The sequence below is a fragment of the Pempheris klunzingeri genome, chromosome 4, assembly GCF_042242105.1.
Source record: "Pempheris klunzingeri isolate RE-2024b chromosome 4, fPemKlu1.hap1, whole genome shotgun sequence".
Taxonomy (NCBI): Eukaryota; Metazoa; Chordata; class Actinopteri; order Acropomatiformes; family Pempheridae; genus Pempheris; species Pempheris klunzingeri.
In genome coordinates, this window is record NC_092015.1 from 22808675 (window position 1) to 22833287 (window position 24613).

The 24613-nt window shown below is 39.5% G+C and overlaps 1 protein-coding gene and 1 long non-coding RNA gene across 3 annotated transcripts in view; both read right to left on the reverse strand.

Moving 5' to 3' along the window:
• The window catches only part of nlk2 (nemo-like kinase, type 2), a 40744-nt gene extending 16650 nt beyond the window's left edge, over positions 1–24094 (reverse strand). For both annotated transcript variants that reach the window (XM_070829209.1, XM_070829210.1), the window contains exons 1-6: positions 23581–24094; positions 14214–14343; positions 6924–6979; positions 5745–5851; positions 5291–5376; positions 3517–3726 (exon numbers count right to left, since the gene is read on the reverse strand). In XM_070829209.1, the coding sequence (XP_070685310.1) occupies positions 3517–3726; positions 5291–5376; positions 5745–5851; positions 6924–6979; positions 14214–14343; positions 23581–24032 (1041 nt within the window). In that variant the 5' untranslated portion in view covers positions 24033–24094. The remainder of the gene's footprint in view (positions 1–3516; positions 3727–5290; positions 5377–5744; positions 5852–6923; positions 6980–14213; positions 14344–23580) is intronic.
• On the reverse strand, positions 11190–13569 carry LOC139199988 (uncharacterized). The gene is made up of 3 exons (XR_011584159.1): positions 13440–13569; positions 12922–13341; positions 11190–12055 (listed from the first exon to the last, which is right to left on the reverse strand). It is a non-coding gene; the product is annotated as an uncharacterized lncRNA (long non-coding RNA).
• Positions 24095–24613: the final 519 nt, after the last annotated feature.

Sequence of the window (24613 nt, forward strand, 5' to 3'; positions counted from 1 at the left end):
TATCACCAATTCTTTTTCATCCACCAATAAATTCTAATCGCTCCCACTCTACTTCTTTCAGTCAAGTTACCATTAATTAAACTCAACCTTTCATGCACATATTTCAAACAAAATCCCAAGCAGAAACAAGAGGAATTATACCTATTTTTTATCATTGAGTGCCAGCTGTGCTGAAAGCAGAAGCACACTGTTATTCTTCACCATACAGCTACTACTTCTACATACTTTAAGCTATGTAAGTATTAAATTATTCCAGGAAAGTATTCAAGAATACTTTTAATTCAGTTGCAGGTCAAAATTCATGCAATGTTCATCCCTACTGAGATTTTTACATTTGAGTGTATGTGGTGGAATGTTCAGAGCTCGAGTCAGTGACATCATTGCCAGAATGCAGAGGTCTAAAATCATTTTAAAATATTTAAAATATTTTATCTATTTTCACTCCACAAACATAATTTGTACATCATAGGATAATTTGTCCTCTTTTACACCATGTAACTATTTAAGCAGTAGGACTTTTGAATTTTCAGCCTCGAAGCAACAAAGAATCCTTCAAATGTCTTTTCATGATATTTTGGTTCTAAACTTTTTGAGCATAACCACAAATGTTGGACTTTTTAAACTGTGATTTCTCAGTCATTTTTAACTTTATCCATACAAATGACATGTCTTTCTGTGTGTTCCAATACTGATACATTGATACTATTCCATACTATTTAATATGGGGTGGCTGTTACTCAGAGGCACAGTGGGTTGTCCATCAATCAGAAGGTCAGTGGCTCAATCCCCTGCGCCTATGAGTCAGCATTTACCAGTCATACTGGTTAATTTGTATTTTCCTCATTGGTATAATGTTAAATAAGTAATCTTTAAGTAAAAAGTAATATTTTTGCACAATTTCCAGACCCCTACAATCAGCAATTTCTTATAGGAGGAAGTTTTAATTGTGTTACATCCAAACTTCGGTCGGTCGGTCAAAACCCACATCTGGAGCACTAGCTAAGTCTGCTCACTACTTGAAAGATTTTTCCCAGACTTATTGATCGATTGATGCATGGAGATATAATAATCAAAAATCTAAAATCTAGAAAGTATTAATTTTTCTCACTAGCGCACCAGTCCTACTCTAAAATCAATTTCTTATTTGTGGACAAAAGAATGATATCTGTTGAAATCTTGGGAATAATGGAGCTTAACTATCTCAGACCATAGCCCTGTCTGCATGTAGATTTGTTTTCCAAATAACAAAACAAAAAACAACATGTAAATAGACTTCTATCTACACACAAACCAGAAACCTGATGTGAATGTCCAGATGCTCTGGGAGGCCATGAAGGCCTTCTTGAGGGGCCAGACAATGCCAATAGAAATAAGGTAAAATCAGAAAAAGTTAATTTGCTCATCTCTCAAATCAATGCTGTAGGCCAGGAAAACTCTCTGACTCCTTCCGCTGACCTCTACATGAAACTTGTGGATCTGTAAACAGAGTTTTTAAAATCAATGCAAAGGGAAAATGAATATAGAGAGCGAGCTAAATTGCTATGCCATCAGCTGAAACAATCTACTGAAGCTGCTTGTAAAGCAGAGATACAAACAGCTCATGGCATGGTCACTGATCAATTAGATATCAATATCCAATTCAAGACATCAATGAAGAGCTACAAGAGAGGCCGGCGATAAAACTGAAATAAATGTTGATTAATTAAAACTTCCAATAGTCAGTGAACAAGAACAAGAAAATCTTAATTGACCTATATCAGCAAAAGAAATTGAGCAAGCAGTCACTCAAAGGAGACGTGGTAAGGTCCCGTGACCTGATGGGTTCCCCATCAAATTAAAAAAAATATTTTTAAAGAAATTAGCTCCCATCTTAAGCAACATTGGAGTTACCATTGAGCACAACAGAAGCTATTACTTAAGTTTTACATAAAAAGGGCAAGGATCCTCCGAGGTGCACATCATATCGACGTGTAAGTTTACTCTCAAACAATTCCAAGTTTCTAACCAAGATCCTGGCAGCTAGGCTTGATATGGTCATGAATTCTATAATACATCCTGATCATACAGGATTCATCTCAGGGCAACAACTTTCTGGTAATTTACGCAAATTATTTAACATTCTTTATATGTCCAATGGATCATTGTCGCTGGAGGTGATTATCTCTCTTGACGCCCACAATTTGACCAAATAGAATAGAACTATTTGCTCACAGCTTTACAATGGAATTTACATTACATTACAATATGGCTTTGGCCCAACGTTTTGTTCTTGGATTGATATCCTGAATGCTTCACCAAAGGCTTGTATTAGAACATCTAATTATTTGCCCTCTACCGAGGTACCAGACAGGGGTGTCCTGCTTCTTTTCGACAAGCCACCAATGCAGTTTAATGTTAGCCATCAATAAAGCATAAAGCAATGCAATTTGGCTCCCAGCTTGCACTATATTTTGCACACGTCATCCCTTTTTCAGCTTTCCAATTCCTCCTCCTTCTGGGTAATATTCCAATTTTTAATCCTCTTAAAACTATTCAAAATATTTAAATCTGTTCAAAGGTTGGTTTGTACTAAATCTTAATCCATCTGGGTGACTTCCTGTTGGGTTTAGATCCTGGCACCAGGAGACTTTTTTAAGGTCTTGACATAATACACAGTGGTGCTAACAGCAATAATGTTCCAGGTCTGTGCATGTTCTCCCGGTGCACCCATAGAGGATGGATGGATGGATGGATGATACATATGCCCACACTGAATTTCATACATCTAGGTGAAATGCACTGCAAGAGCTACTTCATTTAAATTGTTCTAGAGGGCAATGTTATGTCTGTTTGACACAACCAAGAGCAAGAGCAACTTCAGATGACACATTTCAGCCACTTTGATGTGTGCACCACACTTGGTGTGGTTTTCATATGCCTAACCCCTCAAAAAGAGTTTGCGGTTTCATGGCAAATAATTCCTCCACAATGGCCAACTTCCCGTTGGGTGGAGACAATGAATGCCAATAGGAAATTTGTACCAATGATGAGAGGAATGTGCAAGTGAAATTTCGGGACCATTTGCCCCCCTGGCACTTTCATGCTCAGGCCCTGATAATAATAATAGTCTCCACATAAACAATAGGTTCCTCGCACTTCATGCCAGGGACGTTTCAGATCCTGACATTTTCACGCTCAGCCCTAATAATCAACAGATAATGTGTGACATCTCCTATTCATTTTCACAAGTTGTACACTTCATTTTGAAATTATTGACGTGCAGTCCTCAGTTACCTGATATGATATAATTTCAGTGCGAATCCACATGCCTAGCATTGGCACTGGGCTGCCAGCACAATCCAAAAATTTGCATTTCTAGTTAATTTTAGTATGCATGAATATTTTATTTTACTATGTATGTACTTTTGTATATAATGCAATATATATTTATACACCATATATTTAATTCACTTTGAGCATCTGCAACATAGAAGTTCCCTTGAGGCTGACTTGAAGTTTTTACAGAGTAGGAGTTACCTGCTGAATGGGAGTTTGGGCTTGGAAAAGGATACGTCGCCCAAGCAGCTCAGCGAAGATGCAGCCCACAGACCAGATGTCAATGGAATTAAAGTAGTGGCGGCTTCCCATGAGGATCTCAGGAGCACGGTAGTACTGTGTCACCACTTCCTGAGTCATGTGCCGTGACTCGTCTGACTCCTCCACTCGGGCCAGACCAAAATCACAAATCTAGAAGACAACGATTCAGATGTTAGTTCAACTGTTGTAATCCTTTTACTGGGTGCAGCTTTATTTTGACAACTGATAGTAGTAACTAGTAAGATTGCTTGTCTCTCCTGTTCACATGGAATCAACCACAGTCTGCGTTGCTCATGGGGCACCAGTGTTGCACAGTTTGACATTGTTTCCACAAACAGATTATGCATTAACCCATTAGGCCATATAGCCCATTCTCTGTGGAACATGGGTAACTCTGGAATCCAAACACCTGTAGTCCCACCTAGATGTGGGATTGACACATGCCAAAACCAATTTTCAGGACCTGGAAACCTTCCATCAGGGATTTCTTGCAAATGTTTTCATTTGTCCATCACATGTATATTAAAGACAGGGTGTGTAAGATTGGAGAAATTAGTAACACTAAGCTAGACTTTGAAAGTATCCAACGAAAAAAGTCCCATACCCTCCCTTCAGGCCTCCTTCGAAAGCCACTCCTTCAAAACACATGAATGCACACTGCCTGACTGACCGGTGGAGGACAAACCAGGATAATCATGAGAAGGCTTTCATTTTGTAGGCTGACAGTCTCTCTTCTCAGGACACAAATTGACACTGTCTCGATCTGTCACTCTGTCTGTCTGTCACTGCCATCTTGGCATTCTTGTGTGACTGGCTTGCTAGCTTTAGCTGGAAGTCTGCCTAGTCTTGTGGAAGACTCGTGCGAAATGACTGCATAGGCAGAGCGCACGCAGGCAGGCAGGTACGTAGGTAAACAGGCAGGTCGGCCATCCAATTATTTCATTCAGCGCAAAAGAAATGATTGGGTGGGAATATTATAGGCCTGCCACAAACTAAAAAACTTTTTTTGGGTTGTTTAAATTTCAACAAATATAGCACTGGTTCTAAAATAAGTTGCATCCCCTGCCTTTAACAGCTGCCTACATTTATGTTGCACCATTTAAATAATGGCACACATACTGAATTGTGGGATTTTTGTACAAACGCAAATATGTAATTTTAAGCGCGATTGGGTTCGCTGACATTACTGGGAGATGCATAATATTACTGAAATCGAAGATGCTGCTTATCAGATTCTGTTAGATACTGATAGACCAGTCAGGAGTAACAATGCATGATTCAACATGCCTGCACTGAAACTCTAATTACTTCATTCATCCATCTTTCACTGTATTGTTTAGTGCTTGTTAATGAATGCTTTTCATGGTTTTTGTTGATGAAATGAGCAGGGAAGTAACTGTTGTGCAAGAGCGTAGTTTGTAGTGCTGTGTCCATGGTAGACTTAATAACAATAAACCTTACAATAAAATGCAATACAGTACACCACAACTATAGCCAGTAAAATTACTTTAGTGCCAAATAATATTCTTTCTGACACAGTCTGAACAAGAATTGAACATTTTTTAAACCTTCCAAAATAAGATTTATTGTAGGACTATTACACAGATACAGTTCTGTTACTGTGATATTATCCTCAGGTTGGATGTGGATTTTTTTGTCTCTCTCTCTGACATGTTCAGTTGACATGAAAAGCCACATAGCCTGTTCCACACACCTTGAGCACACAGTTGCTGTTGACCAGGAGGTTGCCAGGCTTGATGTCTCTGTGCAGAATGCCAGCAGAATGAAGGTATTTAAGTCCTGGTGGTGAAGGAGGACACAACAGCATTGAATATTACATTCTTTTTTTAACAAATTCCAATTAATCATATAAGTCTGCCTAATGTCTATCACAACTGTCCAATTTACAGACTCCAGCTCTGACAGGATCAGATAGATTGTGGAATAAGAACCAAAGGAAAGGAAAGAACACACCTGCAATTATTGCTTATCACCATAGATTCCACTAAATTTGTGAATTTCCCCGCCATGGGACTATTAAAGCAATATTTTATCTTAAAGAGAATGAAATGGAAATGTTCGAGATTGCCACTTTAAATGAGAACACCTTGTGGGCATCTAATTGACTGAACATGAACAAATGTAACAATAACAAGAAGAGAACCTACCTCGTAGAATCTGATAAAGAAAAACTTTGGCGTGGTCTGAGCTCAGAGGCTGTGGTGACACGATGATCTTATGGAGGTCACTTTGCATCAGTTCAGTCACCACATAGCTGACCAATGAAAAATTAAGAGAAAAACAAAAACACATCCAAGGGCACAAAGAGCAAATTTCACTGAGAAATATTGGAACATAGTGTTGATATTCTACAGCTGTACTTTATTTCCTACATTGTAGCCTCAGTATCAGCCAGGCTCCTATTTCCGCTGGGTGGCCACATGACTTTAATGACCTTAGACATATACTATACATAAGCATGTTCTCACAAGCAGTGTGTAGGGTGCAACGTCAGCAGTCACAAGTTGTGTACACAGTTTTTTTCTATGTGTAGCCTTGAGGCCACATTAGTTGCTGTTCACTGCCCTCATCATATCCCCAACTACCACTGAGTAAATAGCAGAAATAAAATACTTTTGAAAATTAATTACAGTATATACTTCTTTTTACAACATAGCTCTGCCTTAACCACACCCCCAGGCTCTGACAGAATCAACTTCATTGGCCTTTTCAACAACAATTGAATAGGCCAATGCAGGTTTTACCATTCTATAATGCTATCGTTTTCCATGTCTACTGAAAAGGCAAAGAAAACAAAACTAATATTACTGCAATGCATTGCACGCATAGCAATACAGAAGTTCTATTGCTGAGAAAATGTAGTGCCAAAGGAAGGTGCTGTCTGATGGCAGGTAAAGTGGTAAAAACATTCTAAATTTTAGGTGGGTCTTTGGTTAAGTGGCTAAAATGTGTTTTGCTGCTGGATCCATCCACAGCAGTATACTGCTAATAGACATTTTAGACTAAACATGACTGCTTAGTTGTTAAATATGAGTGTCTGTTATGAAGCACTATGAAGAACTACTATTTTGAACATCAAGAATAAACTTTTACACTTTCAAATGGAAACTGCTCTTGAAATTTTGTGTGCTGTTACACTCTGTTTTAGTACCCCGACAAGCTTAATAAAAGCCGTTAACAATACAGTTCTAGCTCAAAGAATTATCTTTGAATGAGGCACTACAGAACCATACCATTGCCTGGAAATAATCCATACTGTCTGGCAATGGCTACATTATTGTAAAATATGTCAATGCAGGAATCCCTGAATCAATGATAAAGGATACATTTCTTCAAAGTAGTCGATGTGTGGAGGTTGTAGTATGTCCAAAGCAGAGAGCACCTAAGGAGAGACGGTTATTTTAGATTTCCAGGTCAAGACCAGGCATCCGTTTCTGGATATGTTTTCTGGATTATTGTATCTGATCACAGAACCTTTGCACTTGCACTTGTTATCAATAAGCATTCACAATATCCCTCATCGTGATCCAATCTTAATATGCAAATGAGGTTGGTGGAGCTGGAACAATGAGAGTATGCAAGCAGAGTATGTGAGCAGAGTGGAGCAATGAGAATTTCCACTCCTGGCTCTCAGAGCTGTTCATTCCCTCCACTCTCATGCCCAAAGCTGCTCCAGGCCACTCCACTCAATATCATTCTGCACTAGCTCTAGGGCATCCATTAATACCAACCATCTAAGGGCGGCTTGTTGGGCTAAGTAATGCTCTGAAGTTATGCTAAAGTTTGACATCGAAAAATCCTTTCGTATGCGCTTTGCACTTGTTCACACTCCACTCATATTATGGTCTTAAGTCAAGAGAAGCAACTCTCAACAGAGGGTCATGTGGCAAACAGAGAGATCCAATCTGCTGCAAGCTACTTTTCGGTAGGCTTGCATCTATAGCTTTTCGATGAGCAGCAGACCCAAAGGTCTTACATAACCAGGTTTTTTCATGTGACTAATTTGTATATCAATTTATCATTTTAAACTTGTATTTCACACAGACTGAGAATATTATGCAGTGAGAAGCATTGTTAATTTTGTTTGTTTTAGTTTTTGTAATGAATTAGATTTATTCATACTTTTGCACCATTGTGTAGAACTGTGTGACACTGTCACACTGTCATGACTGTGTGCCTGTTGGTTTGTGTTTCTCATTACCCAGTACTATATGACAAAGGACACAACAATTATAAACACAACAAACTCAGGGACCACATGTGGCATCACATTGCAGAATAACTATACTATCAGGATAGTGAGTAGCTCCAGATTTTTCACAAAAGAGCATGTCTAGACCAAACTCTATAATTAAGAGAGGCTCAACGATTCAAGAATTCAAAATTAAGGATTCAAGAATCCCCACATGAGCAAGTATCAGGCGACAATGGCAAAGAAAAACCTGGCTCAGAGGTGGGCGTCAGAGAGAGGGAGGGGTTACTTTAGGATGTAGCAAGGCAACAGTGTCATAGCCGATTTGGCTAACATTAGCTATTTAGCTAACATTAATGTCATCCATCCATCCATTCATCCATTCATAATGCTTATTCCTGGAATGACCGCCAGTCAATCACAGGTACAACACATAGAGACAGACAATCATTCAGGCTCACACTTACAGGCAATTTAGAGCCACCAATTGACCTAGCCTACATGTCTTTGGACTGGGAGGAGGCTGGAATACCCAGAGAAAATCCATGCAAGCGCGAGACGGAAGAAAAGGAAGGAAAAAGAGACAAAAAAGTGGGCAGGCTAGAAAACAAAAGAGGAGGTGGAAATTGTAAACGATTTTATTGTATACTACTATCATTATAGGGCATTATATCATTGGTGTAAAGGGGCTCTATTCATCTATTAGGGGAGATGAGATATTTCTGGACTGGGTACATGGCGGCCACATGTCAGTTCAGATTATGTACCACTGTTTCTGTATACAGCACAAGCCAAAAGTTTGGAATATCGAGGTTATGCACCTCTGGAAAACCGTTCCAGGTGACTACCTCCAGAAGCTTCATGAGAGAATGCCAAGAGTGTGCAAAGCTGTAATCAAAGCATAAGGTGGCCACTTCATTCTTAACACTTTTTTTGTTTACTACATAATTACAGATGTTTTCCTTCATAGTTTTGATGTCTTGAATATTACTCTACAATGTAGAAAATAGTAAAAAATAAAGAAAAAACATTGAATGAGAAAGTGTGTCTGAACTTTTGACTGGTATTGTATAGGTATAATACTTTTAAATATACTTAATTTGATGTTCCTTTGAGCATGAATCGCTCACAACATTTGATAACAATAATTTAACAAGACATTGCATTTATTGGTTGTATTTATTTAAAGCACTAAGAGTTAATTTAATCTTGAAGAATTAAAATTATATATATATACAACATGAACATTGACGTCCACAGCTAGATAATATATACAAGTTCAGTTCAGTAACTTCAAAAGGATTGAAGGAAAAGTCTGAATCATGAAGCACTTAAAGGGAGACTAACACGCACATGGTCATTTTGCAAAAGGACTTGGCTAGCAAGTGAGGTGAAATGCTGGTGAAACGTATCCCCCCTTGTCAATATTTTAGCTAACGCTCTGTTTCCTCCAGCACTCCTAATGGCACCCATTGTGCTGCCAACCACATCATCAGCACCTTCATCTATAACATCAGTGCTGTGGTTCCCATCTGCACCACAGAGGTAGTTTGTCAGGATGTAGGTGGCTTTGATGATGCTATCAGCTCTATCCGGTGAAACTTGCAGCCAGCGTTTATACACTCTTGAGCACTGGCTGAGAATGCACAAAAAAAAATCTCGGCAATGTGGTCAGCTCTGGAGAGGCAATACTTTAACACCCAGTCATCCTCTGGCAAGCATTTCCCTGCATAGAGACAGAGGGGAAAGGTTGTCATCGGGATAGCCTTATTTGCCATCATCACAAATTGCACTGGCCGCAACTCGGGTGATAAAATGAGTGGGCATGGTACTGATATATTCAAGGTACCAGCTTGAAGGACCTTTTCCAGAGAGGAGTGGGCTAAGATGTCTCCATTACTATTGCTTCCAGAACCTCCCACATCAACAGCCAGTAACTGGTAGTCTGAATCCACCAAAGTGAGGACCACGGAGAATTTCAACATGCTTCCCATCAAATGCACCAATACAGTTTGGGAAATTCCATTTCTCATGCAATTTCCTGTCTATGTTCCTCCAGAGCTGGCATGTGTGTTTCCCTCAGTTGTGCCTAGATGACATCATAGGTGCTTTTCACAAAATTGGCCACGATTCACACTCCTAGACGGAAATTGGAGGCAATGGTTGTGAAAGAATCCCCAGTGTTGAGGAATCTCGGGGAGATGGGAGGGGAAGGGTTAGTCTTTGCCTGATAAACAACACAGAAGAATACAGTTTGATCTTCATCTGTGCCACTGGATTGTATTTTTTCAAACTAATTGACTGCCTGCACTATAAATCAATGATAAAAATAAATTATATTAATCTCTATATATAGAGGTATGCATAAAGGTTATGATTTCAGTATCAGAAGCATGTGTGCCAGTATTCTATTGAAGGGCAGTCATTAATTTCAGGCAAAGCAATGGTGTCTCTTTTTTTACATTCTTGTTGTGTATACAGTAATTTAACATAATGTGGCTAACAGTCTGCTGCTAGACTGCTAAAATATTAGTCCAGTGGATCACAGTAGACAGACTCTTCTTCAGTCACACTCCTTCTTGGTTAATAGCCTAGAGTCAATGGTCTGTTTACTACTGCAACTTACACCATGGTCTGGATGAACACTCGATTCTGACTGGCAGCTGGGTGTCGGTTAAAAAGTGATAATGGAGAGTAACCATAGCTGGGACACAGTCAGAGCCTCTGTTTACAACTTGTTGCAACACCTTCCAAGCCTTCTTATTTCCAACAGTGATTGTAATGTTTATCCTTCACTGTCTCATCTTCAGTGTGGAGCATAGAAGTAGACTGCCCCTCTGAATTCACTGAGATTTTTGGTCATATGATCACTCTCTGATCACGTCTTTGAACAGTTTACATTAATGATCCCCATTGACAGGGGCCAGTCTGTGATCTGGAGCTTTTGTCTGTGATCCTGAAAAACAGTTTTCAGAAACACAGACTACGTGGGGTCTGGGGCTATGTGTGCAAGTATGAAACAGGTGATCTCTGTTTTTATCAGCTGGATGAAGGTGAAACGTTAGGACCTTTTACCAAAGTAGCCACACTGACTTGAAACAAAAGATTGTCTCTTTTTCACAGCGATGATCTTGTGGTGAAGAAAGCTATACAGCCACGCCTCCACCCTGCCCTCTACATGATGTAAGGATTACCTGCCTGAGAAAGTCTGAGATAGTCAAACCTCGAGCGCCAGAGATAGCCTAACGCAGCCAGACCTGGAGCAAGAAAAAATTGTCCAGAATGATCAAATGATTTTGTTCGGAGGGAAACAGGTTTTCATCTTCAAAAGAATCAGGCAGGCCATTTACAAATGTGATTGTTTTATTCATCTTTTGCAGTTCAGCGTATGTTGTACATCGAAAACAAGTATAAATCCAAACAATGTTTTCCGGTTTCCAATCCATCACATGTTCACAGTTTTTCCAACACACCTTTTACAAAATAAGAGTCTAGGATCAAAATTGATTTCCTCCATAGTGGTGAGGTGTGACATTTTTCTATCATCTATCCTAATAGCCAAAAGGCCAAAGGCTAAAGTTTTCCCATCAGCAAACAGACATCTTTTGTCATAGACCACTCTGAATATTTTAGAAGTGTCGAGTTTTTCAACTGAAAACCCCTTTTATGGCGAGTGATGCTGTGTCGTCGAGTTTAGGAAAGGTCAGATGAGCAAAAGCAAAGCAGGTTGCATCTATTGTGTACAACGTACAAATGTTGAGCATTCTTTTTTTTACGAGGTCACGTTCTCTGCCTCTAGCATTCCGTACCACCTGCACGAGTTCAAGGTTAGCATCAGACATAAATGATTGTACTAACCGGTCCACTAAACCTTGAAAGGCTGACAGGACAGTGTCATCCTCGTCGTTAACAGTGACAGAAAAGTCATTTCGCATGTTTTCACCAATCAATTCCAGTTGTATCACATCTTAACGTCTGGCCTCTGAGATTGGAGTTGGAGAGTGGGAAATGTGGTGGAATGTGGTTCAAACCTTAAATTTACCTCTTCAGCCATGTCAAAATGTCACACCTTACAACTTCTCACATAACACTAGAATGGAGGAAGACAGGGTCTGGCTTAAGCCGAGGATGTCTCAGAAAAGAACCAACTGCTGCAAATTGTAGGTCTCTGTTCTTTCACTTCTCCAACGTTGAGAGGGAGCTTGTATCCCAAGATGCAACCCAAAAAGTCAGACCAGCACGGTAGTTCTTCCCTCTGTGGTGCCTCTGTGACGAGAAAAATATCAAGTTAATCTGTGTGTGTGTGTGTGTGTGTGTGTATGTATGTGTATGTGTATGTGTATGTGTGTGTGATTGTTGAATTTGCATTGCTATAGAATTAAACTACCCTGCAGTGGAAAAAGCAGTGACTGAACCATAAACAGATATCTTTAGTAAGGGTTAGAATGAAACGCTTTTACTTGTAACAATGTATTTCACAATTTGGTAATGCTACTTATGAATCCAATTACTTTTTGTCATTTATTATTGGATTTGAGTTGAGATTTTATCACAATCGATACTTCGAGGCAGTAATATCATATTACATACAATACAATGTTGTGATTGTTATCATTTTTGCCTATTTATGACGCTATGACTAGCTTCTGCATTACTCTAGACTCTAGACTCTAGACTACTAAAACAGGTCTTATTTGAATCGTGCAAGCGGACGGATAACATTGAGTCATCACGCTGTATGTTTTGTTTCTCATGTCAGAATCAACTTCAGAATCAACTTTATTGGCCAAGTTTGTACAAGCAAACAAGGAATTTGACTCCAGTGAAACTTGTCTCTCTATGTACAGTAAGAAAATTAGAAATAAACTACAACAGTAAGAATAAGAACAGAACAATATAAGTACTCATAACAACAGTATATAGTGTTAGTGTTCACTAAATAGAAATAAAATGGCATAAGAAACATTGAGTCAACACCAGAGTTTACAATCTACAACCCCCTGATCTGTAGAGGGCATCATGACATAGTTTTATTAGTGTTCAGTGTGCTCGGTGTTCAACCCCATTATAAGATATGCAACATGAAGAAGAAAGGATAACATTACATTTTTAAAAATGTTTCATCAACTTACCAGATTCAATTTGTTCGGTGACAGGGTCACTTGCCGGGCCTTCCGTCTGGATGTTATTGTGCTGTCTGATCAAAATCCACTCTTTTAGCCAAGAGATACGGCCTTTTTTCTCCTTAGCCGGTTTGATGATGGACGTGCCACGGTCTTTATCAGAGGATTTACCCCACCGGCGGAGCTTGGATACTCTACGTGTGGAAATCCAGCATTCTCCTCTAGGACGGCCTCTGGATCATTGCGAAAATCGGGAGGGTTTCCACACTGGAACCGGCATGCCGACACTTCCACCAGATCTGTAAGTCGTTTCAAATATTAATTTGTCTTGTAAAAGTTGTCGCAGTTGCATTAAAAAAATGAAGAGAGGACTATACAGACCGATTTCTGATTTAGTAATGTTTATACCTTCCAGTTCATCAGCAGTAACTGCGTAAAGAAAGAAATTGTTTTTTTAAAATAAATAAATAAAGTATTTGGAAAAATACAATAAAAAAGTATTTAATAAAAATATAGGCATCACTTACCGGGAAATGGGGCTGTGTTCATTGAAGGGGCGTGAATGTCCCCTCGAACTTTAATTTCTACAAAATGATTGATAGATTTAAAATTTTATTATTTCTAAAAAGAATGAGGGAATAAACGGATAATGTTATTACCACCGGCTATCTCACTACCTCAGTTTTCAGTTGAATCCCACAAGGGGATCAAGGGATGTTTTATATGATTTAGATACAATTCACTAGATGGCAAATTCATCATGTTCTAGCAAAAGGCACATTTTTTTTAACCATATGTCTGCATACTTGTGCCTTTTCAGGAGTAAGTGCTTTGACACACAGTCTACTATGAGTCTGGTGGTATTGATGAGATGTTTGTGTCACAGATTAAACGGTCTGGTAGAATGACAGCGTCCCACGGTGCGGGCCTCACGCAGATTGCAGTCTATGACGGTATCGATGCAACGTGTTTGTCACAGGTCCTTTTACCCACCTCATATGCAAATGCAAATTATGTTTTGCCAGGTGTGTGTGTGTGTGTGTGTGTAGCTGTCAATCAATCATCCAGTTTGGAACAGATTTGACATAAGGTGGTTCATATAACTCTCTCCTCTCCTAAGATGCGGTGCGAGTATCCTCACAAGTACCTTAAGTAAGAACAGTTTGATGCAAATTATTCGTAGGCAACTATTTTACATTTTTGTGTCGTGTAATCGTCATGCCCCCAGGGTGCAAACCTGTAAATCTTACATGTGTGTTTATGACTGTAGATGGCAAATTTTAGCTTTGCTGTTTACTTACATTTTCATGTTTGAAGAAACACAGCATTTTCAACTCCCGAAATACCCTCTTGCAAGATACTAGGTTTTGGAAGACATTGGGCATCTTTTTTAGGGCGACTCGTTTTCCATCTCTGGGGTCTGTCACTGACCTGGGTAAAGACAACAAACACATGATTAAGATTAAGGCGATTTTATGAGGAATATAATCTAATAATTTAGTTTAGTTCCGTTTGTTCCATTGTTCCAACCTCATTCATCAACCAGAGCATCAGCAAAGATTGGTGTGCATGACAAAGTGTCCTTGGGCAAGAAGCCCAAATGGTATGCATGTGAATGATCATCTTCCTCCTAATAGCATTGACAACCTATTGATACACACTCACACACACACACACACACAATGTATACGTTGTATAATACGCTGTGTTGTAGGAAATGGCATTTTCAGATGTTAATTAAATGAAAATGTTCCTATCATACCTCCCCTTGCCCGTCCCTTACCATAACACCCACTTTTAACTGTAACTAAGCACCCATGGTCCCCAGATAATTATTTTTAATGTTTTGGTGGCCCTTCTAACCTTATAATGGTAATCTGCCAATAGCAGTGTTTCGCACTGCAAGAGGGTTCAAACCTGCTGGCCTGCTGGGGCCATACATGGTTTCCATTTAGAGTTTTTCCCATATGCTTGCATGTGTACTCCAGCTTCCTCCCACGGTCCAAAGATATGAAGGTTAGGTTAATTGGTCACTCCAAGTTGCCTATAGCTGTGACTGAGCTAGAATAGTTGTCTCTGTGTCCCAGTCGTTAGCTTTAATAGTTGCCAATATTCTTGCATTAGCCTTTATTTATTTCTAATCTACCCAGCTGTTATTAGGCCTTTATTTCCAATTCATCCCATCATATTTCAGTAAGAGCATCCTCTGTTTTCTGATCTGCTCCTGTATATATTTACTGTAAACTGAACACTACCTCCATGTTTACTAGGCAAATTCAGTGTAATCTACATTTCCACAGCTCAAGCTTGAGTCATTTTATTCTGTACTCACAACTCTGCTCTTTCTGTTTGTTTAATGAGTGAATGAAAACTTTAATACAAGCTTTTATTTGAGAATTTACAGCACAGACAACACAAAAATAATTACATTCACGATTACTTGAATTAAGAGCTCATCTTCTTCGGAATACCCATGGCTCTAGACTGCAACCAAAATGGTAAAACATGCAACCATTTTTTGTCATGTCAAAATTTCATGTGTTCGCATTCATGCAACTGCATGATGTTCTGTCAGCACCTAGCGGCCTACACACAACGTGTGATAAGCGTGTGCGTTGAAGTGCAACGTGTGTGATGCTAGTGTACGTAATGGCAAACGAATCCATTTACAGGTTACCATGTTCCAAATATGAAGCAGTCAATAGTTGATTACTTTAAAACGCAAAAATGAGGAGAGAGTGAACTTTCAGCCAATAGATAAAGCACAGTGATGGGAGTACTCAGATCTTTAAGTAAAAGTTGTAATACCACACTATGGTAACTACTACAAGTAAAAGGCCTGCATTAAAATGTTTGTATAGATGTATAGATAAAAACTACATCTACTACAGTATAACTACTATATCACTGATAATAGGAATACGACTAATAATGACCAATATGAAGAGTGAATAAACATATCAATATTGAATATATGAATAATAATAAAAAGACCAATAATAGATAATAATGACTCATAATAGTTAAAAAGAAGCAGCAGCAGACAGTTCACAGCAGCGATCCATGGAAGCCAGAGAACAGCAGCCAGGTGTACCTTGACCACGATCCACCCGAACCTGAGAGATAGGAAAGCACAAAAGGCTCCGGGAAAGATACCAAGTAGGATATAATCCATTATGTCAGCCACATAATGTGGAAGAGAAACTTTTATAAGACCAAGACAACTACTCATCAACATGCATGGTCATTGACTAATACTACACAGAAATACTAAACCCAAGAAAACGTGCAACCAAATCGTGCTGGTGCAACCAAACTGAGAAAGTTTGTTGCATCAATGCTACCAGTAGAGACGTTAGTCAAGAGCTCCGATACTACATCAGACTTATAGTAAAGAGCACACTTATTTAGATGTGGCAAGAGGAGTATTAGTCAAATTTAGTGTAACTTCAGACCCCAAAGCCGTCATTATGTGAACCTCACATATCCTGCACCTGATATTTCATTTTGATTTACAACCAGCTTGTGTTGAATGGAATAATGTTCAAAAATCAAATGAGATAGCAGAACAAAAGATACAACATAGGTATTTCCCGAACACAATTTAGGCCAGATGATGACCCATAACATGCCAAAAATCACTAGCAAGAAACACTACAAACATTTATGTCAGTAATTCAATTCAATTCAATTTTATTTGTATAGCCCAATATCACAACAGAGTGTCTCATAGTGCTTTACAAAGTTCACTGAAATAAACAAGTGTAAGCGAACAAACAATCTAATAAACTGACTGACTGATAAACTGTAACTGAAACCCACATCTTACTTGGCCAGTGTGACTTCCAATTCTGTCTACACTAAGTTAATCCAATAAAATAAAATCCTTCTGCATATGAAAAGTATATGGGGAATGGCAAGAAGCATCACTTTGAACCTGGTACAAGTCTGAACTGATTGATATCAGATCAATGGAAAGACTGCAGCAGCAGATTTGCATGCAGACAGAGAGAGAGAGACATTGCCCTGTTTCTTTGTGCTTCTTCAAAAGAAATTAAACAGCACATCTTGACATCCCAGTCTGTTACCATGGTCTATGACGGGACAGGACTTATCTTGAACATAACACAACTTAAGGGACAGTGAATGACCTAGACGCACAGCACCTCTCTCTCTCGCTCTCTCCCTCTCATATCACACTGATGAAGTAAACAAAATATTCATTAGGGCCCAAACAGTGCTATTTGCCCAGCTGACCTATAATTTTTGTAGAGATTATTAGATCAGGGCCCAAGCACTGAGTGGCACACCCAGGACCTACTGTAATTCTGAGGATTATTATTATTATTATCATCACAAATAAATTGCATTTGTGAGAGGCTAAAGGTGCTCTGATCCACTTCAAACTTAGTTACTGTGTAGAAAAGAGCTTGGCAAGGCCTCAAATTTCAATGTTTCATCATGAAACAGGAAGTGGTCTGTAAAGGGACTGGAGGTGTGAGGGCCCAATTATCACTGCTTGCAACTTTAATTATCATTAATTTCATTTTCCCTACTCAATCGGGAAAACAAGGTAATAGGGCTACCTCATGGAAATTGGCACGTACATCAGGGAATACATTGGGGGGGAAATATAAATGTTTTATGGGTCTTGTGCATGGTCCCCTCCTTTCAGTTTGACCAAGATACAGTGGGTACGGAAAGTATTCAGACCCCTTCACTTTTTCCACATTTTGTTATGTTACAGCCTTATTCCAAAATGGATTAAATTATTTTTTTTCCTCATCAATCTACACACAATACCCCATAATGACAAAGTGAAAAAAGTTTTTTAGAAATTTTTGCAAATGTATTAAAAATAAAAAACTGAAATATCATATGTACATAAGTATTCACACCCATTATTCAGTACTTTGTTGAGGCACCTTTGACAGCGATTACAGCCTCAAGTCTTCTTGGGCATGATGCTACAAGCTTGGCACACCTGCATTTGGGGTGTTTTTCCCATTCTTCTCTGCAGATCCTCTCAAGCTCTGTCAGGTTAGATGGGGAGCGTCACTGCACAGTTATTTTCAGGTCTTTCCAGAGATGTTCAATGGGGTTCAAGTCTGGGCTCTGGCTGGGCCACTCAAGGACATTCACAGACTTGTCCCGAAGCCACTCCTTCGTTATCTTGGCTGTGTGCTTCGGGTCGTTGTCCTGTTGGAAGGTGAACCGTCACCCTAGTCTGAGATCCTGAGTGCTCTAGAGCAGGTTTTCATCCAGGATGTCTCTGTACTTTGCTGCATTCATCTTTCCCTCTAGCCTGACTAGTCTCCCAGTTCCTGCCGCTGAAAAACATCCCCACAGCATGATGCTGCCACCACCATGCTTCACCGTAGGGATGGTATTTGCCAGGTGATGAGCGGTGCCTGGTTTCCTCCAGACGTGACGCTTGGCATTCAGGCCAAATAGTTCTATCTTGGTTTCATCAGACCAGAGAATCTTGTTTCTCATGGTCTGAGAGTCGTTTAGGTGCCTTTTGGCAAACTCCAAGCGGGCTGTCATGTGCCTTTTACTGAGGAGAGGCTTCTGTCTGGTCACTCTACCATAAAGGCCTGATTGGTGGAGTGCTGCAGAGATGGTTGTCCTTCTGGAAGGTTCTCCCATTTCCTCAGAGTAACGCTGGAGCTCTGTCAGAATGACCATCGGGTTCTTGGTCACCTCCCTGACCAAGACCCTTCCCCCCCGATTGCTCAGTTTGGACGGGAGGCCAGCTCTAGGAAGAGTCCTGGTGGTTCTGAACTTCTTCCATTTACGAATGATGGAGGCCACTGTGCTCTTCGGGACCTTCAACGCTGCAGAAATTTTTCTGTACCCTTCCCCAGATCTGTGCCTCGATACAATCCTTGTCTACAGACAATTCCTTTGACTTCATGGCTTGGTTTCTGCTCTGACATGCACTGTCAGCTGTGGGACCTTATATAGACAGGTGTGTGCCTTTCCTAATCAAGTCCAATCAATTGAATTTACCACAGGTGGACTCCTGTCAAGTTGTAGAAACATCTCAAGGACGATCAGTGGAAACAGGATGCACCTGAGCTCAGTTTTGAGTGTCATAGCAAAGGGTGTGAATACTTATTGTACAGGTGATATTTCAGTTTTTTATTTTTAATACATTTGCAAAACTTTCTAAAAAACTTTTTTTCACTTTGTCGTTATGGGGTATTGTGTGTAGATTGATGAGGAAAAAAAATAATTTAATCCATTTTGGAATAAGGCTGTAACATAACAAAATGTGGAAAAAGTGAAGGGGTCTGAATACTTTCCGTACCCACTGTATATGAAATTTGGAGGGCACATTTATCAGGTCCAGACTTAAAAAAAAAAAGACTTTGGTTCCATGACCTAAATCCAACAAAAAGTCTGCCATTTTGAATTTAGTGTGAAATTTTCCAGCATTTTTGGCCATTTGGAGGAGGCCATAGAATGACAAACTAGTCCAAGGAGTTTCATCAGATTCTCTAGTACTTCAGTGTGCGTGCTCATGGTAGCGAGGGAAAATTTCACATAGTTCACATTTAAATGCATTAAAATACTCCGGTTTTTGCCCTTATCCTTAAAAGACAATATTCTTACTTGCGATGGGAATCTAGTAATGGTTCAAGTCAGGAACTGTCTCCAAATTATCCGATCCGTCTCCAAGTTCATCGAGTCAGACAAGTTTAGCAACAAATGCACAGGTTTTTCAGAATAATGGCTGCTCCTTCCCTAGAACAACACAAAGCTTGCAGGAGTTATTTTGCTGGCAACTGCTGGAAAAGTGACAGGGGTTTGCACCAAAGTAGGAGGAAGAGTGAAAAAAGTTAACAGCAACAGTAATTTGCTGAAATACAAGTGCCATTGCTATTCACGTGTTTTGCTTCTTTGGATCAAAGTAGGATTTGTTTTTCAGAGTTTTCCAACTGTGTCAGACTTGTTTAACTGTGTGAACACAGCCCCTCACTTTCATTGCTTCAACCATCTTCTTGAAAAGACACATAGCCAAAAACCAGTTGAAATCCAAGTCTTTCAAAAAAGCTTCAACATATAAGTATTTCTCTTTATATCCCACATCTCTTAATCAGAAAGATCTACATCCAAAATAATTTTCGGAATATCCAGACAGCATATACTGTTTACATGGCCCGTATCGAAAACAGTGAATAATGAGAGACTATTAGCGTGCATGTAAACCTAGTCAGTTAGCTGTGACGTGTATGTAACTCAGGTCACTGTCAATGGTATCAACAGGTAGTTAACCTGTGACTGTAGTATGACATCAATGGATCAAAACTTAAGTTCTTTATTTGTCATGTGCTCGACAATTACAGTGAAGCAGTCATTAGCAATGAAAATCTTAAATATCAGGCGCCCTCCGACAAATGTAAAATGCTCAAATGTATAAAGAAACATGTAAGTAAAGAAATACATTATAATAACAGGACAAGTGTTAAAATACATTTTAGCATATACATACAGAAAAAATAATGGTGTATACAGTATATACTGTTGTGATGGTAAACAGCTTGTGAACAAGTCATAAATAAAATACAGAGCTGTAAACAAAAGTGAAGTGTATCGGTGTATACTGGTGTAATGCATGTTTATTAACCTACTAGCTTAGTGTGGGACAGAGATATTCTGCCTGAAGCTTCTGAAGCAGGGTAGAGGGGCATAGTTGTCTTCTTTATAGCTTGAGCGGAGATGTTTTCATATATAAGCACTGGCAATATCCAGCTTGGAGCATTTTTAAAGAATCATGGGAGAGTCAGAATGTTAAAATGGTAACGGAGGTTTGACCAAAAAAAATTTGACTTGTGACATATTGAGACCTGATGAGTTTTAGACAACTATTACACGTTCCTGCCAACTGTTTCACATTATTCCACTGGTTCAGAGGTGCCTATAATGTGCCAACAAAAGGCAGCTAAGAAAAAGACTACTAGCTAGTAAACATGTAATCCATGAGGTGTTGATGACACCTGTTTAAAAAAAAAAACAGCTTTGAAATGTTTTATGGAGGTAGATTACATTACTTATGTTTTAGTTAGAAACAGTGAATGTAAATATAACTTTGTTTATAAGAAAACTTCAGCCACTTCATCCATTTAGTTCTGTCTCCTTTGTTTCCATCAGTGTTTCTTGACTTTGAGCCCTCTATCTTTCTTTACTTCTCTCATTTTTGCTTTTTTTTTTCTACCAAATGTCCTTCCTTTCCTTGGCAAAATTACTGCTTCTTGCAGCTTTATTCACCCACGGTACCTTTAAAACGTGCATCTTTACAAGTTCTTGACAAGAAGCCACCTCGTTATTGTGCCGATATGTGCTGTAATTCAGAGATCTGATGCCTGAAGTGGAGCTAAAAGGATTTTTTCGTGTTTCCAGGGAGTCCCAGGGGTCCATAGCACTCTGGGTCCAGGGGTTGTGTCAGACATTTTAAATTTTTTTCCATTTAAATTGTCATGATATTAAAAAAATTATCTATTTTACAAAAGGCTTCATAACTCAAATACTTTAAATTTTACATTAAAAATATTTCAGAGATTACTAATCTAACAAATCTCCCACCAGTCAAGCACACATCACTAGTAACTAATTTTTTAAATGCCCAGCTACTGCAACAAATAGTAGTAAATGAAAAACAGTGTTTTATGAGAATTCTGTGTTGAGATATCCAAGAAATATTATTGAAACATCAACTATCTTTCTGATGTATTTCTCTTGTGTTATTCTTTTACAGAATTAAGACTCTAGCATTGTAAAAAAACAGGGTGCATCCAATTATTCCAAGATACATCAGGGCTCTACGCCAACTTTTTCCCCAAGGAGTACTTCTGAGTGAAAAAAAATGTAGGAGCACAGTGAAAAATGTTCCAGTAACACAGGGTTTAACAGGAAACAACTTATTAATGTGACATAACACATTTTCTGACCCTAACCCTAAAAAAAAAAAAAAAAGATTACAGAATAGACTGAATAATTAATATCAAAGTAAATAAAGTTTAACATTTTACTTCTCAGTGGCAGCAGTAACTAGACAAAAAGCTATGTTAGCACCACTTATGGATTGTGACAAAGTGCATTTACTCAAGTATATGTACCTTACTTGAGTATTTCCATTTTATGTAACTTTGTACTTCTGCTTTACTACATCGTCATGTTTTCACAGGGAACATTTTACTGTAATGTGACTACTTCAAGTACATTTTGCTATGATACTTTTAATTTGTCAAGGTTTGAATACAGAACTTTGGAGTATTAGCACATTAGCATAAATAATTGACCTGAATACTTCTTCCCCTGTGGTCAGGACATCCACAGCCTGGCTGCACCTGTGCGTGTGAGACTGAGTCTAGCGGGTTTGTTGTCAAAGACAGTCTCTCCAGTTATGAGAGAAGTAACATTACCAGCAGGTTGCTGCAGCCACAGAGAAGTTTATGCTGAATAGGGTTAGTTACCTTACGCTTCAGCTGCAGTACAATATTTACTGAAACACGCCCCCGTTAATGTAACATTACTACGGTGTCTTCTTGTAACATTAATCTTCACAGCAGCATTGGTTTGGACTGTGTGAAACCAACGGTAGTTAGCAGCTACATGTCAGGCTTTAGTCAATCAAAACCTAAAGCCCGTTCTTAGCTGCGGAGGTGGAAACTGCAGTACTAGCAAATGTGATCAAATGATTGATCGTGTTTGTTTTGATCACAGGCATCTCTCTTGAGTCACTTGGAAAGTGGGACTCCAGTTCCCACATATCTATTCTGTAATCTAACTGTACTGTACTGAAGAGCTCTATTCATGACTAACACAAACTGCTCTAATTTTGGATTTAACAAATCTCATCTCATCATGACAGCCCTGTTCTCAAGTTGTCATATGAAGAAAGTTTAAAACTGCTGGACAAATGCAGGACCATGTTTTGGAGGTAAACTTCAAATTGATATAGCACCTTTTAGTTATTAGAAACGCAAAGCTCTAAGATCCATACCGGTGTCCACACACACTGCCACCTTAGTTTGGTGTAAAGCAGCAGAGGCTGAGATATTGTGACTTTTAGTCAAAAGTATCAGTCAAGCTCCCAAAACAATGAATCCTACATGCTCTGTTTAACTTTGTAGCTTTCAAGCAAAACTCAGATTATTGTCATCACCTATTACACATTGTGTAAACATTACAGCAAGCTGCACTATATTAGTGTTTTGGTCATATATGTAGATTGGTTAACATGTGCTGTCCTCCTTTCAACAACAATCAGCTTCCATTTCTATCACTACAGTATAAAGATCAACTTCAGAGACTGGAAAGTTGCCCGAGTTATCACATTTAACATAAACCTAATTTGGTTAGCATGATTATCAATTAATGTTGCAATTCCAGATATTTAAGCTGAATTACCACAAACATAATTTAACTGACAAAATTGACGGAAAAAGACTTTCATTGTCAAGAATTCAATTAGACTCAAGACTACTGGTTGACTTTCATAATATACTGTAATGAATGCAAACCATGGCTGCCTGGCAGTTGGGCAAACCACATGTGCCTAAAACACAACACAGCTTAGACATATGTGGCTTGTACTAAAATGGGCTGAAACATGCATGGATACTGGTACCATGTTAAAGAAACGTATTGTTGTGCACTTACCAGACAACACCAAACGCTCCATAGCCGATGGGCCTGTCAGGCTCTATATCTAGCTGCTGTTGTAGGTGATGAGCGTGTTGCTGCTGATGGTGGTGTTGGTGAGCTTTGACAGCAACAGCTGCTTGAACCTGGGCGGGAGCTGCAGCCGCCGCTGGCCCGGGGGCTTGTCCGGGGGCAGGAGAGGGGAAGTAGGGCTGCTGCTGGCCGGGGTTCAGCATCACCGCTGCTGCAACAGCCGTGGAGGTGTGTTGCTGGACCGTGTGCACGGCGGCGGCAGAGCCAGGATGCTGCAAGTGATGCTGGCCTGCGTGGTAGTGGTGCATGCGGGGAGGCAGAAGGTGCTGGACCTGGTGGTGTTGATGTGGGTGATGGGCTGCCACTGTTGAGGAGCCACCACTGTAAGCAGCCATCATCTTTGCAACATTTGTAGCCGTTGTGCCACAAAGAGCCATATAATGTTAAAGTGCCTCCTTTCAGAACCTGCCTCTAAAGTGATGAAAACGGTCACCAGGCTGCAACACCACGACTAACCAAACTTGGACAAACAGAAAAAACGGGCTTTAAATGATCCAACAATCAGTAGGAAGCGTAACCACTGTGGCATGCCTCATCATACTGCCAACAAGGATCTGACCCACTTTCTCCAAATGTAGCCTGGGGACAATTAACAAAAATCATATCATGAGCTTGGACAGCAATGTCGACCCTAATCTAACGATGTGTGCAGCCCTAATCTTACAGCTACCAACAATGATTAAAAAAACGGCACCCCCTCAATAAATCAAAAAGTCAGTGGCCCTAAATGTCCCTCATGATAGAGGTAGCGCCCCCTCTCTTCTGATGAAGTTCAGCTTTCCCGTCTTGACAGAACAGTGTGATTTACAGGATGTCACCTGGAGAGCAGTGCATTCATCTCAAGCGTCCAAGTCTGCCATTCTCTCTGGTCCGGCGCCTCCACACGGCTCGGAAATATCATCTATTATTTCAAAAGGAATTCTCCTCAGGTGTGTGTGCGCAGGCCAGACAGCTGAGT